At 35.2% G+C, this 27,701-nt stretch overlaps 1 protein-coding gene across 3 annotated transcripts in view; it reads right to left on the bottom strand.

The window, feature by feature from the left end:
• KMT2E (lysine methyltransferase 2E) overlaps window positions 1–27,701 on the bottom strand; it is a 98,932-nt gene that overhangs the window by 17,341 nt on the left and 53,890 nt on the right. For all 3 annotated transcript variants that reach the window (XM_029233980.1, XM_029233981.1, XM_029233979.1), the window contains 9 exons: window positions 22,198–22,256; window positions 21,121–21,293; window positions 17,083–17,121; window positions 12,485–12,715; window positions 12,236–12,366; window positions 10,790–10,907; window positions 9,685–9,794; window positions 6,318–6,582; window positions 5,278–5,376 (listed from right to left, as the gene is read on the bottom strand). In XM_029233980.1, the coding sequence (XP_029089813.1) occupies window positions 5,278–5,376; window positions 6,318–6,582; window positions 9,685–9,794; window positions 10,790–10,907; window positions 12,236–12,366; window positions 12,485–12,715; window positions 17,083–17,121; window positions 21,121–21,293; window positions 22,198–22,256 (1,225 nt within the window). The remainder of the gene's footprint in view (window positions 1–5,277; window positions 5,377–6,317; window positions 6,583–9,684; window positions 9,795–10,789; window positions 10,908–12,235; window positions 12,367–12,484; window positions 12,716–17,082; window positions 17,122–21,120; window positions 21,294–22,197; window positions 22,257–27,701) is intronic.

A 27,701-nucleotide genomic window follows, 5' to 3' on the forward strand; every position in this document is an offset into this window, starting at 1 on the left:
GATGATTTAGTTTAACTTCATAGTACTCTTTCCTGTTCGATGTTTGTTTTTCCTTCCACCCCGTCCTCCGTGAAAGCTGCTCCAGAACAGGGACCTTGCCTTCTTTTGTTCACCCAGTACTTTAAATGGTGCTCAGCATATAACAAACACCCAAATTTTTAAGTGAATAAGAATTGGGTATACATTATATAAACCATGTATATCACTATAATTTGAAGGTATGTAATGAAGTCTTTAAACAAGATTTTGGAAATCTTGAATTTACTACAAGGCAGCTGAAGCTGAATATCCTCATTTCGTTTGAACAGACAACCTATAAAAATAAACAGGTTCCTTTTTGCTAGTCGATACTACGATTTTGGAAAAACAATTCCTAAACACTGTGATGAAGAAAATGGGACTTTAGAAAATTAAAACTAGTAATCAACGTTAACTTAGTCATGCTCTGAGGAGAGAAAAGTAAGATGGACAATACATGTCAGATGACTTTTCTGGCAAATTTACCCTCCCCTATAGTTTACTATTATTAAAAATCCTTTTGCATCTTCTAAACTGATCTTCTAAATCAAGTCACTTCCTAGAGACATTAGTAAGAGCATGGATTCTGTATAGTAGTGTTTTCTCAGAGTGTTTTTTCTATGGAATAAAAATCTGCAGGATGTCAAAGTTGTCACTACAGAAAAACAATTGCAAGGACGTACAGGTTGAGGGAATGCTGACATAAACAGAATTTCTCAAGAGGTTTCAAACACCATGTATACTGGAAATCTCGAAGTTGGGGACAAGGTATACTGTTTACTAAAGTCAGCTGGCTACAAAGCTCTCTCTTTCACAAAACATCTTAAATTAGAGTTCCATGGAATACCTTTTGATGTGAAGGATCAAGGCTGAGAAAATTGTGGGGAATCCTGCATCCTATCCTGCCTGGACTATAAGCTTCATTTAGTTCACACTCATGGGCGTATCTATAGCTTTCCTCAAATGGCTGCCAGGAACATCTAATAAGCTCAATTATAGACCACCTACTTTTATAAAAGCCAGACCTTTTTTTTCCCCTAGAAGCTAGGGCTAAGGCAATGAGCCCTACAAATCCTTGCCCTTACGTAGTTTATATTCTAGTGATATACAGTTAATTCTAAATTGTCCTAGATGCTTGACAGGTTTAAGAAACTCATAGCTAGGTGACTATCCCTTCATATCCTTTTGTTGGTCTCAAATTTCTATCCTCCTACATGTGAAGACCACCTGAACCACCTTGCATGGACTCCAGTTTAAGCAATCTATTAACAGGCCATCAAATATTACCAAGACTATATTCCCAAAGTAGTCTTTCCATAAGGTTGTGGAAAATTATTTTGAAAATATATTAAAAGATACTACAAAGGAGGTTCTTTTCATTTCATTATAAATGGGGTGAAGGAGGGGAAGCAAGCCTCCTTTTGAATTTAAATCTTTCTAAAGTTTTATATTTTTAATCAATCACCTGTTCATCAAAATAAGGTGAGCTTCTCAATACCTAACCCCCTCTGTACACCTAACCTCTGACAAGGTTACGGCCACCTAACTTCAACTCAACTACCATGGACCTGGGAAAGTCTACTCAGTAGTACCCCGGTTTTGAAACCAGGTGAGTCTAAACAGCCTGCTGTATTTCAACTTACCGTACTATTGTATTTCAACCCACTGTATTTCAGCTTAAGATTCTCCCAAGTCAATTCCAACCCACTGCCAAAGAAGTATCTCTTACTAGCTAAAGAGAAAATGTCTAATAACCATCTATTCAGTTCCATACCATTTAGCCACATGTGAGCTTTTGTAAGGAGAGGACAAAATATAATGGAGGAAAAAGGAAAATGTTAAGAATGGCTTCCTACCCTGGCCCCCTAATGATTTGAGTATTCTTTCATGAAATCAGCATTTCATGTGATCTACAATCAACCAATCTTATTTTCCTATATCCCTCCTCACCACCACCCCCCAAAAAAAACAGCCTATAATTCCAGCCAAATGTGATTTTAAACATCATAAGGTAATGGTAAATTCTACCTAGTTCATGAAATGACCTCTGATCCCTCCAGCTATAAGTTACCTGTCATATATCTCCTTTCCACACTTCCTGCTGCATTGTAACTGTTTTCTAAATGCCCTTGAAGGCAGAGATACTATCTTCCACTCTCAACAAAAGGAACAAAGTAGCAACCAAATTACATAAATCACCTGTGCTATTTTTGGAGACTGAGCAACATGCTAATATTAGGTTGTATGTGGAACTGCCATTTGTATAGATAAAAACTATCAAATCAACAATTTCATATGGTTCAAGCTATACTACAAAAGGATGGGCTGAAGTATATTTGAATTTGGACATTACATGGTACTTATCTGGGAGGAAAGTCTGACTTTTTATATTTCAATCTCATAGATACACGTGAGAACTGGTATCTCCTATTATAATGCTTTAAAGTCTGTCCCATCACAGGAGAAAATTTAAATCAGTTTGACCTAAGTTTCTCAGGAGTTGACCTATCTTTCCAATTACTGATGTTAACACAGCCAATATAAAAGGCAAACACTGGAGTAATAAAGGCTGATGAGTACTTAAACTTTTCGAAACAAAATATTTCAACCCACAAATACTAATACTTTGGGGAGTGGGAGGGGGCCATACCAACCGCTTAAGAATTCTAGGATGCATGCTTTTGCATTCTAGTCATTTGAGTATAGCAAAAATTCTATAATTAAAACATCCAGGCAAACATAGCAATTACAACTAACAACATTACAGTGACCTTGAAGGCTACAGGTTAAGGAGCCAAGGATTTTTAAATACTTACTTCAGAAGGGAACCCTCATACACTGTTTGCGGGAATGTAAATTGGTGCAGTCACTAAGGAAAACAGTATGGTGGTTCCTCAAAAAATTAAAAACAGGATCCAGCAATTCCACTTCTCAGTGTGTAAAGAAAACCACTAATTTGAAAACATACGTGTACCCCAATGTTCACAGCAGCATTATTTATAATTGCCAAGATATGGCAGCAACCTAAGTGTCCATCAACAGATGAATGGATAAAGATGTGACCAATATACACACATATATGTGTGTGTGTGTGTATATATCACACACACACACACACACACACACACACACACACACACAATGGACTACTACTCAGCCATAAAAAAAGAATGAAATTTTGCCATTTGCAGCAACATGGATGTGGAAGGCATTATGCTAAATGAAATAAGTCAGAGAAAGACAAATACTGTATGATATCTCTTATATGTGGAATCTAAAAAATACAACTAGTGAATATAAGAAAAAAGAAGCAGACTCACAGATATAGATAAACTAGTGGTTACCAGTGGGGAGAGGGAAGGGGGGAGGGGAAGTATAGGGGTAGCAGATTAAGAGGTACAAACTACTAGGTATAAAATAAGCTACAAGGATATATTGTACAGCACAGGGAATATAGCCAATATTTTATAATAACTATAAATGGAGTATAACCTTTAAAAACAATCACTATTGTACGCCTGTAACTTATACAATATTGTACCTCAATACTTCAATAAAAAATATTTCATATCCCTTCAAAATACCAAATTCTAAATATTTACGTTTGTTTATTCTATGAAAAATACTCAGCTGCACAACCACCTTAGTGGCATATATTAAAATGAATATGCTAAAACAGATATAAAAACATGAAGTATTCATTTATATTAATATAGCATACTAGTAGACAAAATCTGGACAAAACTGGATTCCCAAGTATGCCTTTTTGTCTATCTATCCAAAGTTCCATCATGTTCAACAAAAAGGCATTTCTCTTTCCTTCTGCCATCTCAAAATGAGGATGTTCTAAGTTCCACTAACTTTCTCAGCACTGAAAGAAGGAAGTATTTTAAAAGTAGCCCCAGAGTCATATAACAAACCTCCAGGTTTGAGTTTTCTTTTTTCCTCTCATTTCTCTCCCCCCAAAAGCACTGTTATAGCCCTTAAAGCCGTATTTGTATCAGACGCATGCCTCATACAGAAACCACTCATACCCTAAAGTGATCTTCTAAAAGTTTCTGCAGGATTATTGCAAAGACAAGGCTGTGGCAACTGTGGAATGAACTGGCCGATATTGAACATCTAGTCAAGAAAGGGCCATAGGTAATTTGGGTAGGTACAGGTAATTTATTAGATGTAACCCAATCTTGAAAAAGGTTCAAGATAATTCCTTTTAGAGGAAGAACTCCTTTTTCTTTATAAGCAACCTCCTCCAATATTTTCTCCTATATTTGTTTTTCTTCTCTCCTGTTCCTAACACTACCCTGTCCCATCAGAGCAGTGCTTCTGAAATCCTGAGGCTGTGAAACAGTTCTGCATTGCTTTTGCAATTTTGAACATCAACAATACATCAGTGTTAGAGGAATGACCATCAAGGCAATAAGAGAGAGTTACATTTAAGCAGGCCTACAATGACCAAAATCCAAAGATCCTACCGCTAAATATATGACACCTGAGATTCCATGAAATACAACATGAAAATCACTAAAACAGGAAACAAGGGAGCATATAAAATAAAGGGGAGTGGGGAAAGCCCGTACTAAGATCATCAGTTGGTATATAAAGTCATTTTCAAATCTTAAGGCAAACTATATCTTAATGTCTTGTTAACTGGCCTAGACATTGTATCAATTGCTAAATTACCATGGATTTTTAAGAAAATATCTTGTCCTAGTTTTTATACAGATTAAGATATTTCAAATAAATAGTACAGGGAGTGTAAATACTAAACTTATTTTAATGAAAACGTTATTTTATGATAGCAGTATGAGATGTAAAAATAGCAGCTGCCAAACAGTGGGTTTTCTTCTTTTTCGCATAAGCCATTTATTTAGTGCTATTATAAGCTTTAAAATTCCATTTTTGTTTTACATTAAATTATGAAGAGAAAGGATACATTTAGTTAATGAAAAACATTTTGAACAGTAATTCTGGCATTAAAATTAATAGTACTCTGCTTCAAAAATGTTAAAAAATTATTTCTTAAATGTCAGAAATTCTAAATTGTCTAATGAACACACAGTGAAAATACAAAAGATTAGTGGAAGTTACTTGAATGGTAATGACAAAGCCAAATGAAATGCTCAGGGACACATCATGTTTGCTAACTTCAAAGAACAAGGTAAAGGCCCTCCTAAAGGCAGCAGCAAGTATTTTGGGACGAGCAGTGTCACTAAACCCAAGTGACAGAAGGAAGCTGCTACCGGCCTTCCAACTTACCATCTTCCTTCTCCTTTCTGCAATCTGTTCCTCTGACTCCATTTCTACTTCATTGCTAATGGGAGTTTTTTCTTCTATATCATCAATAAAATCTGGTTCCTGAAAGATGGAAATGACTGCTTTATAGAAACTACTACTCCATCTACAAACTAGAGGCACAGAACCATGTATTTTAAATGTCTTTCAACCAGAACTAATTAAACATAAAAATTACGAGTACTTAAATCCATTTCAGAAACTTAAAACTGGTTCTTAATTCAGGAAACTTTTCAAAATCATGCAATCAAATAATTTTGTTTTTCAAAGTTCTAGTCAATAATGTTCTTTATCAGTAGAGTCCGCAAAGCCTTAAGTTTATATTCTTACCAACACATAAACATATAAATTATTTCACATAACCCAGCACCTACAAATACCAAGTGCTTAATAAAGGTTTGTTCAATTTAACACTTAAGGGAAACTATCCTTAGAAGATAAGACACTGGAGACGAATAAAAGCTTACTTAATCTTCACATTTAAAAGGTCCCGCCTAACTAACTTCCATTTGTTTAAAGGGCATATAACAAAATACTTCCTGGTGAAGCGGAAGTACAGGCCAAACTCTTTCCTCAAATTTATCTTATGTGTTTTTAAAATAACTTCCTCTCAAAAATCATATGTCCACCCCTATAGAATTGATTTCATTATGTCCCAAATATTAAAGGAAAGGAATCATTATGGCTTAAGACTTTAAATAAGAACATTTATTACAAACATAAGGACAGTGCCATCTGGAAGAATTTTTTTAATTGCCCAGTCTTAAGGAAAATCTTGTATTCAATTCTACAAGGATTTGCTGGGTGAGCTGTTTCTTAAAAGTTTAACAAATATTGTAAAATTCTAGCAGAACCTGTAGTTTACATTTATAAGTACTTCATTAAATAAGAGAATGACTTAAAAAGTTTAAGCCATTTTATATAAAAAATAGGATAAAATATGACAAATTAATTTTCTTCTCTTAACTTCTTTCAACAAGAATCAGTAGAGCATAGTTCAGTACCTGATTATTTGACACCGATAGTCTCAGAGGAGAAAGCTTTCTCTGTTTAGTTTCCGGGCTCTTCATTTTGTTCACTGTCCCTTCACAATCCAAAGTAATATTCTGATTTTGTGTATCTTTTTCTTTTGAAATATCCTTTTCTTTTTTTCCTTTCTTCCTTCTGGTCTCATAACCACTATTGATGTTTTCCGTGGATTCAGAACTACGTTTCAGAACAGGGCACTCTGGATTTTCTTTGAGGCATGCACAATCCACCTTGTACTTACTGGAAAGAAAACCAGTTAAATATTTGTTCAAGATATAGACTGTAATATTTTCTAATCCATTTTAAGCTACACCTCCACAAAACTGTATGCTATTACTAATTATAAGCAATCGTTTTTGCTAATTTTCATTCCTTGTAACTATGACAAAATAAATTTTCTCATAAAAACAATATAATAATTAGAAGTTGATTTCTGACCAGAGATTGGTCATAATCATAAGGATAACCAGTGATGGGTTTCAGAAGGAAAAAACTCCAATAAATTAAAACTGAGTCTTTTTAAGTCAAATGATACCATGGCATATTTTAAGGCAAAAACCCCAGGTTACCTCAGAGTGCTATAAAGTGTATATGCAGAATATGATAAAATACTCTAAGTCTGACCTAAATAAAAAATGCTAGGTACAATAAATACCAAACCTTAACTAGTTTGTCTTATACTTTAAGGAATGATTTCAATAACCAGGGTTCTTTAAAAAGCTACCTTGAAAAAACTGAATGTCATGTTTGCCCTTTAGGTATTCCCTTTGGTATGCCCTTTGCCCTTTGGTATGCCCTTTGCCCTTAGGTATTCCCTCTTTCAAATAAACGGAAGCTTGAAAAATAATTGCACTACCTCTCATCTTCACAGTAGTGATAATTATTACTCCCATTTTACAGATGAGATTAAAGCTCAGAAGGTCAGTATCTTGTCCAAAGTCACACATTAAGTGGTAGGGATGACATTCAAATACAGGTCTGAGTCCAAAGCCCACACTTTTCAGCTCTTCAGTATTTCTTAACTCTCTACTCTCTTGTCTACCACCAAGAGTCAGTTCATCTCTAGGATATAGGCTGAATGCCCAAACCAGAGTTAAATAATAACGGAAGACTCCCGCTTTGCATGTTTTGAGTAGTTTGTTCATAATAAAAAATAGTTTACTTTTCCAAGTTTCTAATACGCCTAACTCATTCACTTTCAACACTGGTAGAAAGCTACAAGTCAAACTGTCTAATTCTGTGAATCAGGGGTAGAACTCAAACATCATGGTCTACCCCTCACCTCTCCAAATCAGGCAGTAACGGAAACTAGCTGGAAACTTTTTCTAGATATTTTCTTTGATTTTAGGACAACAAAACTGCAAATAATAATGATGACAACTGCTAATATTTATTCAGCACTTATTTTGTATCAAGAATGGTTTAAACCCTTTACATGTGTTAACTCAATCTTCGAAATATTCCTGTTAGGTGAGTATTATTTTTCTCATATTATAATGAGGTAATGAGGCAGAGAGAGATGACAAAATTGGTCCAAGGTTACATAACTAATATAAGTGACCGAGCTAGGATTTGAAAGCAGAGTCAGATTATAAAAAGCTTATATTTTTAACCACTGTGGGAAACAGTCCCCCAAAGCAATGAGCAAAGAGCTATTATGCTCAATTTTCCACCTTGGTGGGGGGGCGGAGAAAGAGCTAAAAAGGAAACACTTTAGTTATCAGGATAAATCTGACTCCAACAATCAAGCAGAGATGCATATACTGAAGGAAGAGGGATTTCATTGACAGAAAACATAATGGACATTAAAAACGTCTGCATGTAAAATGGATACCACACAAACTTTTAAAAATAAAATACAGGAGGATATGAACTGAAATCCTTATAACCCAAAAGATTATAGAATACATAAAGAAGTGCCTCCACCCACATCGGTTTAAAAAAAAGACTACCCAGCAGAAAAATGAACAGATGATGAGACAAGTCGTAAGAGAGGAAAGCCAAATGACAGATGAATATATAAAAGGATCTTTGGGCTCTTAAAATAATCATGGAAGATGGTAATTACAAATATAAAAAGATACTATCTCACACAGATTAACATCGATTTTTAAAGTACAGTAAAGAAGTGTTGCAAGGAAGTAAAGCTATGGGAGTATAAACTGGTCATTCACCCACGTCTGGTAAAAACTGAGGCTGTACACATTCTACAACCCAGCAATTCCACCTCTACGTCCCTATCATGGAGAGAACATGTACACATGCAGCATTTTTTGTAAATCTAAAGGTCCACCAATAGTGGAATGGATAAATGCCATCAGCAGTGAAAATAAATGAATTAGAGCTACACATAACAAAATAACTGAATCTCACAAAATGAATGAGAAAAGATGAATGCAAAATAATACAGATTATAATTTCCATAAATTTTTAAAATATACAAAACTACTCCATACTATTTAGGGACATCTACAGACATAGTAAAAATGTTAAACTCATAAAAATGTTAAACTCACCAAATTAAAGATGGCAGTTATCTCTGGTAAAAGACAGAGGATAGACGCAATCTGGCTGCTAAACATATGGGCCTTTAATGGATAATGTTTTGCTTCTTAATTTGGAAATGAGGCACATGGACTTTTTTTTTTTTTTTTTTGGCCACGCGGTTCGTAGGATCTCAGTTCCCTGACCACGGATTGAACTCAGGCCACTTAAGTGAAAGCACGGAGTCCTAACCATCAGGCAACCAGGGAACTCCCTACATGGACTTTTGTATTACTATTTTTTACAGTAAAATTTTTAAAATTTAAATTGCAGTTTCTCTACTCAGAATTAACTTTTCTTAGTGTTAACTCTTCTTTAGTGTTTCAGAACAACAGGTCTCAGAGTTTCCTCGTACGATCGCCAACAAACCCTTTCAATTTACACTGCAAAGAAACTTTGGCACAATTTCTTTTCTTCTGAGGGGCAATAAGTGAAATTATCCATTTATACTGATTAACCAAATTAATTGAATGAGTAAAACTCTACACTCTACCTAAAATACAAGAAAGAAAAGAAGGAAAAAATTCTCACATAAACAAGGTCAGTATTGCTCAATTAGGATTACTAATTATTATACTATGAGCATTACATTACAATAATAAGAAAAGTTTGGAAGAGCAAAGCAACCATGCTGTAATGGGAGCTGATATCAGAATGCTTGTTTCCAAGTATTTTTAATTGCCTAATGGTAAATAAAAATAGAAAGCTAAAGAAGTAATGACAATACCTACATTTTTATAAGGACATTAAGGAATTATTTCAAAACAACAGGTATCATATTTACAGACTTGAACTTACCAATTCCCATAGTCAAAATCAAAGGCAATAGTAATTTCAGTTCCCTTTGGAATACTTTGTACAGAATAAATGTAAAGATGTATGGTTCCATCCTCAATTTCATGCCTCACCTGTTAGTTAAAAGAATAATTTTGTATTTCCATAAATATATGTCTCTATAAATTATTTTCTACCTTTAGAAGCATCTCATCTTGCAATTTTGAAAACTATTCTTTTCAAAGTAATTCACAAATACAACATGGAAAATATGCCATTAATTACAAGACTTGTACCTAAATCAGTGGTTATCCACTGGGAAGGAGGTACACATCTATGCAAGTTTGATGCAGGCTCTAGGAGCATCGAAAAGAAAATACCTCTATTTCATCAATTCTATGGTGCATATTTTTTCCCCTTTTAAAATCTGTGAAATTGGGAGTTTTACAAGTGATGGCATCTTTGATTTAATGAAACGCATTAATGGTACAGTTTATAAATATATAGTTAAAGTATAGTTTAACACTATACTTTTCTGTGATATACACTGTTCTAGGTACTCTACATGTATTAACTCCTTTAGGCCACATAACATCTTTTTACAGATAAAACTGAAGCACAGACAAGGTTACAAAGCTAGTAAGTCAAAAAGAAGACATGAATCTGTAAGTCTTGCTTCAAAACCTACACTTAACTGTAACATTATATAACTAGAAAACATTTATTTTGGTATGTGAAAAACAAAACCAGAAATATTATTTTATACACCACTTCTAAAACATAATTTACTAGCACATATAAAATCTACTTTAGTTTTCAGCTTCGTCATCTACCTTGATCAAATCAGAGCACATATTTGACTCATAAATAGAGCTTCCAGAATAAACAGAGAAGTCCAGTATTTTCTCTTACAAGTAACATCACAATTTCTTCAATGCTCAAAGTAACCTGAGACCTCACAGCCAGTTATCACCTAAATTTTCGTAATGGAAAGATGTTGGGCAGTATAAAATGCATCAACAACTAAAAACTGTTGGTCTGTTTTAGGCCACCAGACTTTTTTGTGCTTAATACTCAGATTCCACACACTCCCTACCCCTGCCTCCCCAAAGGATTTCTATAAGCTTACCTCTGCATTCGGCGTACAGGAACGCCTAATGAACCGAGCTTCATTCCCAAAAGTCCTTGCATCAACACACATTTCTAGACCATGAAATTTAGAATAGAATAAAACAAAAGGGTATGGTCTACAAAAAAAGAAATGCATTAGAAACTATTAACATTTTGAATTTAAGAAATTTCTAGAAGACTCATAGTAAGTAGGGAGGCCAAGATTTGAATATACGCAGTCTGATACCAGAACCCATTCTTAACCACTAGGCTAATTCATGCTAATAAGATTTTTACCTGCCCATATAACCTTACCTAAACCAAAGATAATTAATTCAGGTGGGAATTCAAATTTACAAAGAATGATAAAAAGGGAGTGACTACTGCCTTTACATAAGGATTCATAATGAGATGCCATTAAAGTTCCTATCAGTGCATTTACGTGTTTGATTTACAGCACTGTTTCAGATCAAATCTGCTATACGAAAGGGAAAGATTCTTGTATATCTTTCATAACTTAAGTAACTCAGTTATAAACAATACGAAATATTTTAAATAATTATCGCATATAGGCTGAGAATGTTATTCCCCTAGAGATGCAAACATATTTCTAGACCTCAGGGAAGCGATGGCTATCACAAGATCACATCAATTCCCACCCCCAAAATCACAAATAATAGAAGAGGGCTCCAAAGTCCTTCCAGTACCAAGAAAGTCGGAGTTGAAAGTGGTGACAATAATGTAAGACCAAATCTAACATCCTCTGATAAAAGAAGGACGTGGTCACCAGTGGTCTTTGCAGGTTCTAGCAATTATAAGGAATTAGGAAAGGTCCTAGATGGAAAGGGTTCCTTATAATCTCAGGTAATCAGACTTTTTCATTAATGTCCACCTATATTGCTACAGTTTATCTTTGAAGTAGATTGTTTTAGGAGTGTCAGCAAGATAGGGATGGGTAAGAGACTAAGGAATAGGGACTTCCCTGGTGGCGCAGTGGTTAAGAAGCCACCTGCCAATGCAGGGGACACGGGTTTGATCCCTGGTCCAGGAAGATCCCACATGCCGCGGAGCAACTAAGCTCATGTGCCACAACTGAGCCTGTGCTCTAGAGCCCGTGAGCCACAACTACTGAGCCCATGAGCCACAACTACTGAAGCCCGCGTGCCTAGAGCCCGTGCTCTGCAACAAGAGAAGCCACCGCAATGAGGCGCCCGCACACAGCAACAAAGAGTAGTCCCCGCTTGCCACTAGAGAAAACCCACACATAGCAATGAAGACCCAACGCAAGCAAAAATAAATTAATTTTAAAAAAGAGACTAAGGAATATATCTGCATCTACAGTTTTAAATATTAAAATAATCCCTTAGAAAACAAAATACACATAAACAATAGCTTTGTGCTTAAAATAGCCAAAAATTCAATACTTAACTACAGAAAACTAACATGGAGAAATAAATGAATATACCTCTTAAAGAAATATCCATTTGCTTCAAACTGTTCTCTTAACATAAACTTCCCTCTGTATTCAATGATAAGTGCATCAGGAGGCAAATCCTTCGCAGATTTCAGAATTTTCTTATTTTTTTGTATATGGCTCTACAATCAGAGAAAAGTTGAGATTAACTAAAACCAGACTGCTTTCAGTCTAAGTACTTAAGATATACAGTAGAAAAAGGTTTTTGTTTTATCATCTCTTAGCAAATGATATATTTACCTCTACAGGAGGTTTGAAGATCAAATTATTGGTATTCAAATCTGATTTATTTATCTCTTTTTTGTCATTTCCGTTGCCCAGTCTCAGAGCTATTCTTTGTGCCTCCCTCTGAACACCCTCACTATATTGGTTATTATTTGCCTCTTCATATCGATCCATCCATGCTTTAATTTTTGTCTCCCATCCAAAATTTGAACCATCAGACGAAGGATCAATCTCTGGAGCTGAGCCCTAAAATCATAGCAAACTAAGCATTAATATCTGGATTTTAAGTATTTACACACACACACAAACACACACACAATATGACAATCTATATAAAAGAATACAATATAAACCAGAAATAATGATAGGCTTTCTAAGTTGGTCCTAGTAGGAAAAAGAAAAAAAAAAAGACCATAAGTGAGCAGCTTAATACATTTTTATACTGATGCCAGACACACGAGTTGGAAAACTGAAGGAAGCAGAGTTAAGTTGAATAGCAGAAGTTTAAGCTTCACTACTGTAGCCAAATGGAGGCTTTCAATAAAACTGAAAATACCCAAAACTTTGGAGTCATTGTCAGCTAACGGTTAAAAAAAGATAGCGTGTAATAATTTTTTTGAGACTGCCAATATCTACTCTGTACTCACAGTTCTATTTAACCAGAATAAATTTGCAATTATTATGTAAACTATACATACTACATATTAAGTATAAACTTATTTTCTGATATAATACTTCAACTTTTAACATGTTTTATAATAAAAATATACTTTGATATCTTAATTTTGTATAATTCCAAGATCTATAATCAACTGTCCACATGATAAATTCAACATGAGAATAAAATGTCTCACAAAATAAAGACCTTTAAGCTTAAGTGCTTGCTCCTCCTCATACCCCCTATTAAAATCTGTAAGATAAGATTGCTAAGTGCCAAAATGCAGCAAGATGTTTTTTGATCCATCTCTTAGAGTAATGAAAATAAAAACAAAAATAAACAAATGGGACCTAATTAAACTTAAAAACTTTTGCACACCAAAGGAAACCAAGAACAAAACGAAAAGACAACCTACAGAATGGGAGAAAGTCTTTGCAAACAAGGTGACCAACAAGGGATTAACCTCCAGAGTATACAAACAGCTCATGCGGCTCAATATCAAAAAAACTAACAACCCAATCAAAAAATGGGCGGATGACCTAAATAGATGGACAAGAGGCACATGAAAAGATGCTCAACATCGCTAATTATTAGAGAAATGCAAATCAAAACTACAATGAGGTATCACCTCTCACCAATCAGAATGGCCATCATCAAAAATTCTACAAACAATAAATGCTGGAGAGGGTGTGGAGAAAAGGGAACCCCCTTGCACTGTTGGTGGGAATGTAAATTGGTACAGCCACTATGGAGAACAGTATGGAGGTTCCTTAAAAAACTGAAAATAGAGCTACCACATGATCCAGCAATCCTACTCCTGGGCATACGTCTGCAGAAAACCATAGTTCGAAAAGATACACGCACCCCATTGTTCACTGCAGCACTATTTACAATAGCCAGGACATGGACAACCTAAATGTCCATCGATGGATGAATGGATAAAGAAGAGGTGGTACATACATACAATGGAATATTACTCAGCCATAGAAAGAACGAAATAATGCCATTTGCAGCAACATGGATGGATCTAGAGATTGTCAGACTGAGTGAAGTAAGTCAAAGAGAGAAAGACAAATGTCATACGATATCGCTTGTATGTGGAATCTAAAACAATGGTACAAATGAACTAATTTACAAAACAGAAATAGAGTCACAGATGCAGAAAACAAACTTATGGTTTGGTTACCAAGGGGGAAAGGGGGGAGGGATAAATTGGGACATTGGGATTGACATATACATACTACTATATATAAAATAGATAACTAATAAGGACCTACTGTATAGCACAGGAAACTCTACTCAGTACTCTGTAATGACTTATATGCGAAAAGAATCTAAAAAAGAGTGGATATACGTATATGTATAACTGATTCACTTTGCTGTACAGCAGAAACTAACACAACATTGTAAATCAACAATACTCTAATAAAAATTTTTAAAAAAAAGAAAAAGAATGCTAAATGCTAAGCAGTGAAAAGTTACAACCTCTCAATAGGTTTTAGGAAACAAAAAGGGAATCCTTTTCTCATTGGAATGCAACTTAGAGAAAGGCATAATTACCACACATTTAAAAAGTTTATTAAAGCCTGGACTCCCTCAATTAATTATTTGCAGTCTTAGGACGAAAATCAATTAATGCAGATAACAAAAACATATATCTTATCGATAGCATAATTCAAATTTATAATGGATTTATTAACACAAGAAGTTTCAATTTAGTTGTTTGCAAATGCTGTTCATCAATTCTTCTACAGAACGGAACACCTTTATGAGAAGATAGATTATTTCTATACTGTGTACAACCTACCATAACTGTGAAATTTAAAAATCACATATAGATTTCATGAAAATTCTTATATATGCTGTTAGACATGTACATGTGTATGGTAACACTTACTAAAATTTACCATCAGTCCACCTTCCATATAAGTAACTAATCTTTATTACAAAAAGTATTCTTTTCTATAATGAAACAAACGATAGTAAGTTGCTCAACTATTTGATAGGGGTAGGTTTCTTTTACCAACTGATCTTTTACGGAATTATATATTCTACATTATAATGACCACTTGATAAAGAACAAATTTTTATACAAATATGAAACATCACATATTTTTGGGCCTTTATTTATTTTTATTCTTTTTTTATTTTTCAGAATTTTCCATAGTGAATATGGCTTATATAATATAAAAATGTTTTTCAAATACTATATACAGACACAGAAGTTTACAATCACTTTTTTTACTACCCCTATTTATTTGTTTATATATTGAGGTATAACTGATTTACAATATTACATTAGTTTCAGGTGTACAATGTAGTGATTCAAAATTTTTTATTGATCATACTTCATTTAAAGTGATTATAAAACATTGGCTATATTCCCTTTGCTTATTATTATTATCCTTGTAGCTTATTTGTTCTATACATAGTAGTTTGTACCTCTTAAGCCCCTAACCCCATCTTGCCCTTGTCACCTCTTCCCCCACTGGTAACTACTAGTTTGTTCTCTATATCTGTGAGTCTGTTTCTATTCTACTTATTCATTTGTTTTATTGTTTAGATTCCACATATAAGTGATAATATACAGTACTTGTCTTTCTCCTATATGACACTACATATTAAGGTTTTCATCAGCTTTATTAAAGAAATCGTCTCAGTTTTTAATTTGTTTTCTTTTTTGCTCTCCCTCCCCCTGCCCAAATAAATCCTCTACTAACTTGGTTTCTCTTCAATACAGCTCTTCTATATCTCTTGAGCCTTTTTAATATGACAGAATTACTTATTAGAAATGTAATGATCTTAAAGACATATTCAAGTTAACGAAAAAATTTTCAAAGATGAACAAAGCATTCTTCAAATTTTAATTTGTCACTTCTTTACGTAATAAATGAAAATATCTCAGTTAAGTAAAAGATGCTCCTTCCTCATTAAGCCTGCTATTCAGATTAGATAAAATGGGAAAAAAGGAAAACCACTGGAGTATCAATAGTTCCAACAGCTTAATAAAAAACCCTTTTTCAGACCTCTTCATTCTGGTGTCAGAGAAAATCCCATAAATACAAGTTTAATATAGTAAATATAAAACCCCCAACTTTAACATCTACAGAACATTTTACAAGACTTTGGACTTGCAGTATGCTGAGTGACACCATGTACTAACATTCTTAAGAAAGAGTTCCAAAACTATGCAAGAATAATCATTGGACAGCTGCTTAATGATCTGTTTTCCAGGAATGTGGAATAATTAATAATTATTACACTTTATACTATGGGGACAACAGATGTATTCTAACACGCTTCCCACATCCTATTTTAATATCTGGCAACTTGAGATATTCGTTCTCCTTTACTACCTAACCTAGAAAGTTAGAGTAACACTGTATAGTTGACCTCCGTGATCCAACAGAAACCTATCTTTTAAGGGGAGGCAGAGCTGGGGGGGCTTGCTCCTCTCAGCAATCTTGGCATCTACAACATGTATTCCAATTAATTCAAGGCACAAGTGACTACTTTGTACTTACACGGTGAATCTATGGTGATTTTATAATATTTTATAACTACTGACAACTAAATCACTAGAATTCCAACTTTGCAAAAGAGCAAAATTTCAAATTCCAAATATTATTTTGCATTTCTATGTCTGAATACTAGTGGTACTGGAGACACGGAATATAATGATAAATGAAAATTTTTAATTTTAGTATTAGAAATTTTACTATTAGAAATTACTTATATATCTCCTTTTGTTTAATGTTTTAACAGTGTTAATAAACTCCAAGAGTGGTATATTAACCCTATTATAATTCTCTATGGTCCCACTTCTGGTAAAGATAATAAGCAATAAAATGACACAGAATTAAGACAGCATAATTTACTTTATAATGAACAAGCAACCACTTAACCACTAGATATCTGACAACTGATAATAAGGGCTTAAATTTAATGTGTTTACCTTAACTCTTGATGATTTCCTAGATCCTTCACGAAAGGCCTGAAATAACATGGAATTCTGAGTTAGTTTTTTAAAAACTGGATATAATTAATATTTAAAAATGAGTTCACTCAAGCTTTTTATTGAAGTCACATAAATAACACAAAATATGGTAATAACCAATACAGTCAGAAGTAGGGGAATGTTGAAGTAAAGTCTTCTACTAGAACACTGTACTACTATTAAAAATAAATACAGACTATGTAATAACATGAAAATATGTATAAGATACAATGCTAAGAAAATTTATAAATTTTCTGTGTGCTCAATATTACAATCATGGAAAAATATTTGATAAAAGTTGAAAGGTATTAAAAATACTGCAGTAGTTTTAAGTCATGAGCCAAGTTTTGGGGTGGGTTAAAATAATTTTGTTATTACTTTAATTTCTAAGTCAACTAGCGAGTAATACTTGAGCACTTACTAGTAGGGACTCAAATTATAAGCACTATGGTGAAAAGAACTGTACTTACTCAGTAAATATTGAATGGGAGCTCTCTAATCTGCCAAGTCCTAAAGTGTTATCTAAGACTTACTTTACCACTCCACTCCCCAAAGTGTACACTCTTATTTCGAGAGACTTACGAACACTAAACCTAGAGTAAGCAATATAGTTCCTAATTTATTTAGGTTCCAAATTTGTGTGCAGACTATACGTTGGAAGACAGCAAGTTTTATTAAAAAGAGGAGGAGGAGGAGAAGGAGAAGCAGCAGCAGCAGCAAAGAACCTTCACGTAAAACACAGAAAAAGAGCTAGGACTATGGAGAATAGATATGTTCAGACAGGTGGACAACTGAAAGAAATACAATTCTGGTACTAAAGAAATATGAAAGATGGCACTCAATAGGAAGAAATATGTCGCACTCAAAGAAAAACTAATATACCGCACTTGTTACCTACTGAAAATAGTTATGACGTAAGACTGGCTAAAAAAAAATGTAAAAGTAGGTCATGAAAGCCTTATTTAAAAAGTCACATTTTAAGATTCTGACTTAAATACCGTATGTTCTTCACTATGATGGAGGAATCCATGAAATACCTCTAAGCAGAGAAGGGATATAAAAACGATAGTCACAGAAAATGTCAGGACCAAATGCAGAATGGACTAAAGTAAAAAGAGGATAAAGTTGGAGAAATTAAAGAAGATATTACTGTACTAGAGGTAATAAGGGCGTAGACTGGGTTTATAGAAGCAAAAAGGAAGAAAAATATCAATATACTGAAGGGACATTCCCAAGGAAAAATCAATAGTGCTTTCGACAATAACTCTGAATGTCAAAGACTAAAGACGACTTAAAGATTTTTAAACCTGGATAATGGCTGTGCTGCTGAAACAAAAGAAGAATTTGAAGTATGATGAAAGAAGATGCAAGTCTGATTTACAGAGGAAACACTGAAAGAAAAATAGAACATTCATAAGTAAGTAATATGTGCTGACCATAGGTTTATGAAAAAATTAATATCAAGTTTGAAAAATTCTTTTCAAGTAAAATTAGAAAATTTAAAAAATTAAAAAAAAATTAAAATCGTAATATATGGGTCACAATACACAATCCATGTCTTTAACAGTGTTAACGCTTCATGCCAAAGCCCTAAATTGCTAAAACACCAACCAACAATACCTTAATAGGGTTTTATGAGTATTTTTTAAATGTCATCTGTCCAGAATGTCTATTGTTAACTCCATTCACATTTTTAACAGTTAGCCATAACAACAGGCTGAATAAAAAACAAAATTAGATATATCCTTCTGCTATATATTTTTAACTATATATTGCCCCCAAATAATAATAAAAACTTAACAGTAAAGCAAACTACTCCCAGTTCCTGGATTTTTTTTTCTAACCCTTATCAAGTATTACTAACTTAACAAGAGAGAAAAAATTCTCTTTTTAAATATACAACAATATTCTGAAACAAATAAAATGTGCTCCAAGACAGAATTGATTCATTTTAAATAGCCAAAATTCATTCCAGCCAGAGAAAATGCAAAATCTGTTTTATTAAAAAAGTAGATTTGTTAATCTAGATGACCTAAAAATAGAACTACACAAGGATAACGTTTCCAAGTAACTTTTATACAGTAAACAGAGAAGACATAATTTGAAAGCAGTAGATGAAAAAATTAGGTCAATACCTAAACATGAGTTCCTAAATTGTAAAAAGCACTTAATAGACAATCACTTTCTCTGCATAAGTTACAATCTGAGATGAGGAAAATAACAATGAAATAAAGCAAAATGTGCTTAAGTGCTGTAATAACAGGTTCAAGTGCCATGATGAAATGCAAAGAAAGATCATCATAGCAAATTTCATCGAAAAAAGTACTACTTTAGATGGGCCTCAAAGTAGAGTAGGAGTTTAAAAGATAAAGATGGAGAAGAGAATATTCTGAACAATGAAGGGAACAGCTTAAGTAAAGATAACATATCAGAAATCAGAGGGAGAATTTGGTAATAGTTGTCCAGACTGAATAAAATACAGGAGAAGAATAGCAAAATTAGAGAGAGACACATATGTGAAGACTGCTAGAATCAAGACTTATGTTAAACAGGGAGGTGAAATTAGAAAATGAAAAAGATATTTAAAACTACATGCTGCCAGACTTCCCTGGTGGCGCAGTGGTTAAGAATCCGACTGCTGGGCTTCCCTGGTGGCGCAGTGGTGTAGAGTCCGCGTGCCGATGCAGGGGACACAGGTTCGTGCCCCGGTCTGGGAAGATCCCACATGCCGCAGAGCGGCTGGGCCCGTGAGCCATGGCCGCTGAGCCTGCGCGTCCGGAGCCTGTGCTCCGCAACGGGAGAGGCCACAACAGTGGGAGGCCCTCGTACCACAAAAAAAAAACAAAAACAAAAACAAAACAAAAAAAAGAATCCGACTGCCAATGCACAGGGGACACCGGTTTGAGCCCTGGTCTGGGAAGATCCCACACGCCGCGGAGCAACTAAGCCCGTGTGCCACAACTACTGAGCCCGCGCACCTAGAGCCCGTGCTCCACAACAAGAGAAGCCACCACAGTGAGAAGCCTGTGCACTGCAATGAAGAGTAGCCCCGCTCACCTCAACTAGAGAAAGCCTGTGCGCAGCAACCAAGACCCAACGCAGCCCCCAAAATTAATTAAATGTAAAAAAAAATATATATATATACATGCTGCCTATTAAATAACCAAATAATATCATGAAGAATTACTCAAAAAAAAATGATTTTATACCTACGTATAATTTCACTCTTTAATAAATATATAGTCATTATGGAAAGTATCTTTTACCTTACATGACAAAAAACTTCATTAGCAATTATAACAACTTTATTAAAAAGTGGCTTATAAATAGTTTTCTGCCATCATATCCTGGTGATATATATATATATTTTTTGCAGTACACAGGCCTCTCACTGTTGTGGCCTCTCCCGTTGCGGAGCACAAGCTCTGGACGTGCAGGCTCAGCGGCCACGGCTCATGGGCCCAGCTCCTCCGTGGCATGTGGGATCTTCCCGGACCGGGCATGAACCCGCGTCCCCTGCATCGGCAGGCAGACTCCTAACCACTGCGCCACCAGGGAAGCCCCTCCTGGTGATATTTTAATACAAAAATTTAAGTGAGAAAAATCTAGATCGTAAGAAATTCAACAAATGTGGAGGCTTATTAAAATGATTAAATATGATTCAGAGACAAACAGCTATAAACAACCATTCACAATCATTATATGCTCCTCTACATCTTTATAAGCTATTAAAAATTTAGAACTGTTATTTCTGTTTTCTAAACCAACAACCTTCACTAAATCTTATTTTAGCTTTTGCATTTCTATGACTAGTCTCATCAGAGTGATGATTTAAAGCAGTTTGCAAACATTTTTCTCTACTCCATTTCAATCTTTAAAACACATTAAAAATTTTAAATGCGTTTGAGTAAGCTTAGATGCTGCTACCTTCTCTAGCTACTATCTATTACTTCTACCACTTCCTATCTATTCATCTTCAAAATAGGAAAAACTTACTTTTTTACATTTTGAAATGTTTTGTTCTTTCTCCCCACTTTTTTTCCTTCTTTTATCATTAACCTTGGAAACTCTTGAAGCAGTTAAAGTAATCGATGTCGGGGTATGCTGAAATGCAGTATATAATTCCACAGGAACCTCATCACCACTCTCAGTTGCACTGGTATCACCATCTTCAAAGGCAAAATAAAAATTATTGCACAAGTAATACTTCTACTTCAAACAATAAAACAGCATTCCACATGACAAACTATTATTCCCCCACCTTTCTGAAGAATAAACATTTTTTTTCACTTCCTCACTCAGTAAGACACGTTTAAATGCAAACTGCAAATATATTTCTGATATGTTAAACGAGAAAGGATACAAAATCTGACAACACACTCAGGTGGTGTGACTGTGGGAAACAGACACTTACAAACATAGCCAGTGGAAATTCAGAATTCTCTATGAAGGGGAATTTAGCTATATCTAGCAGAATTCTATATACACTTACCCTCTTCACCCAGCAACCCCATTTCTAGGGATCTATCCACAGATAAAATGGGAAAAGTACAAAAAAACCCTTATCCAAGAGGGTTTCATGACATTACTATCTATAATAACAAAAACACTGGAAACACCCCAAATGTCCATCACACAGTTCAATAAACTACGGTTATTCAAAAATAGTTGTATTGGTGGCAACATGTTTTATAAGCCAAAGTGAAAGTTTAGCATATGTTAAAACTTCAAATCCTGTTCCTAAAAATGAAATAAACACTATTGCACATGATCAACTAACGGATCACCATCTTTCAAAAGAGCAAACATATTTTACATCTTTAAACCAATAGGTTACCTATGTGCAAGAAAATATGGATGATTTTTATTTATTTTCCATATTTCCTAAAATAAATACATTACTGTTCTATAAAATCTGTAAAAAAGAGTATTTAAAACCTACACTTGAGATTGTAAATTATATATACCATCAACGTTCATTAGCAAGCAGTTTACGTCTGACTAAAAAATATGCAGGCCACTTATTCTCTCAATCATACTAAAGTTGATTTAGTATAGATCCTTTTCACCCACCTGACATATTTTCCCTTTTCCGGCGTTGTAGTAGCACTGCCCTCTCTTTATCCAAACTCCTATATTAAAATATTAACATGATTATTTATAAACTTTCATAAATTTAGATGTAAAGCAGATCTGTTTTAAATGTGATAAACTTGATAATTTCTCTAATGTTCTTATTGAAAAATGCACAGTATAAAATATATGTACATCACTTGCCTTACAGTTTAGATTTGATCTAGCATAATTAGCAGTAGATGCCAGTTAAGTGGCTGTGTTGTGTTAAGAAAATAATTTTTACTTTGGAAACTAGTACTTTTTTTTTCCAAACTGAAAAAAGCAAAAAGTCTGGGGGTAAATGTTAGCATCATTATTGCATTATTACTATTTGCCTAAATTATTTCCATTTTGAAATAATAAACACTAAACATTTAACAATTAAGCAAAATATTTCATTAACCTCCCCCAGCCTCTGCTCATGAAGTACATCAGCCATAGTACTGTTTACTTGCCTCGCTCTCCGCCCCCAAAGCGTTTTCACTGCCTAAACTTATTAGTCTAAATGTCAAATAACTAGATATAGTTCTTACATGGGAGCTGAGATGGGAGAATAAGAACTTTAGACTGAAATACCTACTACTCAGTAATAAGACTTGCCTTAATATCTAGTAGGACATAAAACTATCCTAGCATCACTGATAATTTTAGTTATCACAGAACAATAAGCAGATATCACTCAAGTGACTGTCCTCCCTAATGGTCAGTTTTTAAGCAAGGTTTACTGAAAATCAGCAGATATTTACCCCATGATTAAAAAAAAAGATTTTAACATGTTAAAAAAAACCCAACTATCTGGAAAAAGGCTAGTAACTATTATAAAGTAAAACAAAATCAAAGAAAAACCTCACTCATACAAGGATATGTCCACTCTCACCACTCTTATTCAACATAGTTTTAGAAGTCCTAGCCACAGCAATCAGAGAAGAAAATGAAAAGAAATCCAAACTGGAAAAGAAGAAGTAAAACTGTCACTGTTTGCAGATGACACGATACTATACATAGAAAATCCTAAAGATGCCATCAGAAAACTACTAGAGCTCATCAATGAATCTGGTAAAGTTGCAGGATACAAAATTAATGCACAGAAATCTCTTGCATTCCTATACACTAACAACGCAAGATCAGAAAGAGAAATTAAGGAAACACTCCCATTTACTGCAATGAAAAGAATAAAATACCTAGGAATAAACCTACCTAAGGAGGCAAAAGACCTGTACTCAGAAAACTATAAAGAACTCATTGAAGAAATCAAAGATGACACAAACAGATGGGAGAAATATACCATGTTCTTGGATTGGAAGAATCAACATTGTGAAAATGACTATACTACCCAAAGCAATCTACAGATTCAGTGCAATCCCTCTCAAATTACCAATGGCATTCTTCACAAAATTAGAACAAAAAATTTTACAATTTGTATGGAAACACAAAAGACCCCGAATACCCAAAGCAATCTTGAGAAAGGAAAACGGAGCTGGAGGAATTAGACTCCCCGACTTCAAACTATACTACAAAGCTACAGTAATCAAGACAGCATGGTACTAGCACAAAAACAGACATATAGATCAATGGAACAGGATAGAAAGCCCAGAGATAAACCCATGCACCTATGGTCACCTAATCTATGACAAAGGAAGCAAGAATATACAATGGAGATAAGACGGCCTCTTCAATAAGTGGTGCTGGGAAAACTGGACAGCTACATGTAAAAGAATGAAATTAGAACACTCCCTAACACCATACACAAAAATAAACTCAAAATGGATTAAAGACCTAAATGTAAGACCGGACACTATAAAACTTTCAGAGGAAAACATAGGAAAAACACTCTTTGACATAAACCACAGCAAGATCTTTTTTGACCCACCTCCTACAGTAATGAAGATAAAAACAGAAGTAAACAAATGGGACCTAATGAAATTTAAAAGCTTTTGCACAGCAAAGGAAACCATAAACAAACCAAAAAGACAACCCTCAGAATGGGAGAAAATATTTGCAAACAAAGCAACCAACAGGGGATTAATCTCCAAAATATACAAACAGTTCATGGAGCTTAATATTAAAAAAAATTTAAAAAAAACTAACAACCCAATCAACAAATGGGTGGACGACCTAAATAGACATCTCTGCAAAGAAGACATACAGATGGCCAAGACGCACATGAAAACATGCTCAACATCACTAATTATTAGAGAAATGCAAATCAAAACTACAATGAGGTATCACCTCTCACCACTCAGAATGGCCATCATCAAAAAATCTACAAACAGGGCTTCCCTGGTGGTGCAGTGGTTGAGAGTCTGCCTGCCGATGCAGGGGACACAGGTTCGTGCCCCGGTCCGGGAAGATCCCACATGCCGCGGAGTGGCTAGGCCTGTGAGCCATGGCCGCTAAGCCTGCACGTCCAGAGCCTGTGCTCCGCAATGGGAGAGGCCACAACAGTGAGAGGCCCACGTACCGCAAAAAAAAAAAAAAAATCTACAAACAATAAATGCTGGAGAGGGTGTGGAAAAAAGCGAACCCCCTTGCACTGTTGGTGGGAATGTAAACTGATACAGCCACTATGGGGAACAGTATGGAGGTTCCTTGAAAAACTAAAAATACAACTATCATATGACCCAGCAATCCCACTATTGGTCACATACCCTGAGAAAACCATAATTCAAAAGAACACACGTACCCCAGTGTTCACTGCAGCACTATTTACAATAGCCAGGACATGGAAGCAACCTAAATGTCTAACAATAGATGAATGGATAAAGAAGATGTGGTACATATATACAGTGGAATATTACTTAGCCATAGAAAGGAACGAAATTGGGTCATTTGTAGAGATGTGGATGGACCTAGAGTCTGTCAAACAGAGAAAAGTAAGTCAGAAAAACAAATATCGTACATTAATGCATATACATGGAATCTAGAAAAATGGTAGAGATGAACCTACTTCCAGGGCAGGAATAGAGATGCAAACGTAGAGAATGGACATGTGGACACGGTGGGGGGGGGGGGGGGGGAGGGGGGGGGGGGGATGAACTGGGAGATTAGGATTGACATATATACATTACCATGCGTAAAACAGATAGCCAGTGGGAACCTGCTATAAAGCACAGGAAGCTCGGCTCGGTGCTCTGTGGTGACCTAGATGGGTGGGATGGGGGGGGTGCGGTGGGAGGGAGGTCCAAGAGGGAGGGGATATATGTATACATATAGCTGATTCACTTTACTGTACAGCGGAAACTAACACATTGTAAGGCAATTATACTCCAATAAAAAAGAAAAAAAGGAAAAACCTCACTCATAATAAACAAATGAAAAGTATCAATAAAACACTGAGATTACCATTTCTCACCTAGTTAAACCAGCAAAACTCCAAGTCTATCAAAAACTCTACTGTGAGGCTGGGGAAAATAGGCATGCTTACATGACTGGGGGGAATTCAAAACTGGACAGTTGCTACTGGAGGGGAATTTGGCAATATCTGACAAAATTTGATATATACATTTACCCTTTTACTGAACAATCCCACTTCCACTTGCAATTACACAAGACTGGAAACAACTCAAATGTCCACTCAAAGGGCTGACTAAGCTACAGTACATGAAAAAGATGGAGCACCTTGAAGCTACCGAAAGAAATGAGTCAATCTCTATATTACTACTATGAAGTGATCTTCAGGATATATTTTTAAGACAAAAAACTAATGTGGCAAAAACTCTACTATACTACTGCTTATCTAAGTAAGGAGGGGAATACAAATATATATATATGTGCATATCTGTTTCTAATATAACAAACAATGGAAGGAATAATCAAGTTTTTAAAAACTGTTACTTCCAAAGTGGAAGGAACAGGGGTCGTAAATGTTAGACTTATTTGAATGTACCTTGTCTAAAATATTTGACTTTAGAATGATGTGACTACTTCTTACATAATTAAACAAGCATATAATTATAAAAATAAAGTACAAAAAGCAATCCTTAAAAATAAAATTGCTGTATTACTCATCCATTTCTGGTAGGAATGAAAAATGATACAACTACTCTGCAAAATAATTTGACAATTTCTTATAAAACCGAACATGCAACTAACTACCATATGACCAAGCAATTGCACTCTTAGGCATTTATCCCAGAGAAAACAAAACTTAGGTTTACACCAAAACCTGTACACAAATGTTCAGAGCAACTTTATTTGTAATAGCCAAAAAGTGGAAATGACCCAAATGTCCTTCAGTAGGTGAGTGGTTAAACAAACTCTGGTACATATATACCACATGACACTACTTAAAAATAGAAAAAAGTGAGATACTGATATATGCCACAAATTAGCTGGCTTTCCAGGGAATTATGCTCAGTAAAAAAAAAGCCAATCCCAAGGGCTTCCCTGGTGGCACAGTGGTTGAGAGTCCGCCTGCCGATGCAAGGGACACGGGTTCGTGCCCCGATCTGGGAAGATCCCACATGCCGCGGAGCGGCTGGGCCCATGAGCCATGGCCGCTGAGCCTGCGCGTCCGGAGCCTGTGCTCCGCAGCGGGAGAGGCCACAACAGTGAGACGCCCGCGTACCGCAAAAAAAAAAAAAAAAAAAAAGCCAATTCCAAAAGGTCACATACTGTGTGATTCCATTTATGTAACATTCTTAAAATGACAGAATTACTGAAATGGAGTACAGATTTAGTGGATGCCAAAGGTCAGGGATGGGAGGGGTAAGAGGTGGGAGGTAGGTACGGCTAGGAAAGGCAACATAGGAATCTTTGTGATTGAAATGTTTTGTAGCTTGACTATACCAATGTCAATATTCTGGCTGTGATATTGTATTAACAGTTTTGCAAGATGTTACCACTGGGAGAAACTGAATAAAGGATACGCAGGATCTCTGTATTATTTCACAAATGCATGCAAACCCACATTACTTCAAAAGTTTAATTTTTAAAAAATCAAAAATAAAACTAGGGCTTCCCTGGTGGTGCAGGCATTAAGAATCCCCCTGCCAATGCAGGGGGACATGGGTTCGAGTCCTGGTCCCAGAAGATCCTACATGCTGTAGAGCAACTAAGCTTGTATGCCACAACTACTGAGCCTGCGTTCTAGAGTCTCTGAGCCACAACTACTGAGCCCGCGTGCTGCAACTACTGAAGCCCGTGCGCCCTAGAGCCCATGCTCCTCAACAAGAGAAGCCACCACAATGAGAAGGCCACACAACGCAACGAAGAGTAGCCCCTGCTCGCCACAACTTGAGAAAGCCCGCACGCAGCAATGAAGACCCAACGCAGCCAAAAATAAGTAAATAAAATAAATTTATTTAAAAATAAAAATAAAAAAATAAAACTAATAACCTAACCCAGAAGTGTGTACCCAGTTGGTGTTATAACCACACAATAAAATTCTTTCAAGAGACTTTAAACACAAAAAATTAACTATACATCCCTGTAGAAAATATCTTACAGGAAAAAAAAGTTCT

This window comes from Monodon monoceros, unplaced genomic scaffold (assembly GCF_005190385.1).
Source record: "Monodon monoceros isolate NGI ecotype Baffin Bay Population unplaced genomic scaffold, NGI_Narwhal_1 Super_Scaffold_2, whole genome shotgun sequence".
In the NCBI taxonomy this organism is placed as follows: domain Eukaryota; kingdom Metazoa; phylum Chordata; class Mammalia; order Artiodactyla; family Monodontidae; genus Monodon; species Monodon monoceros.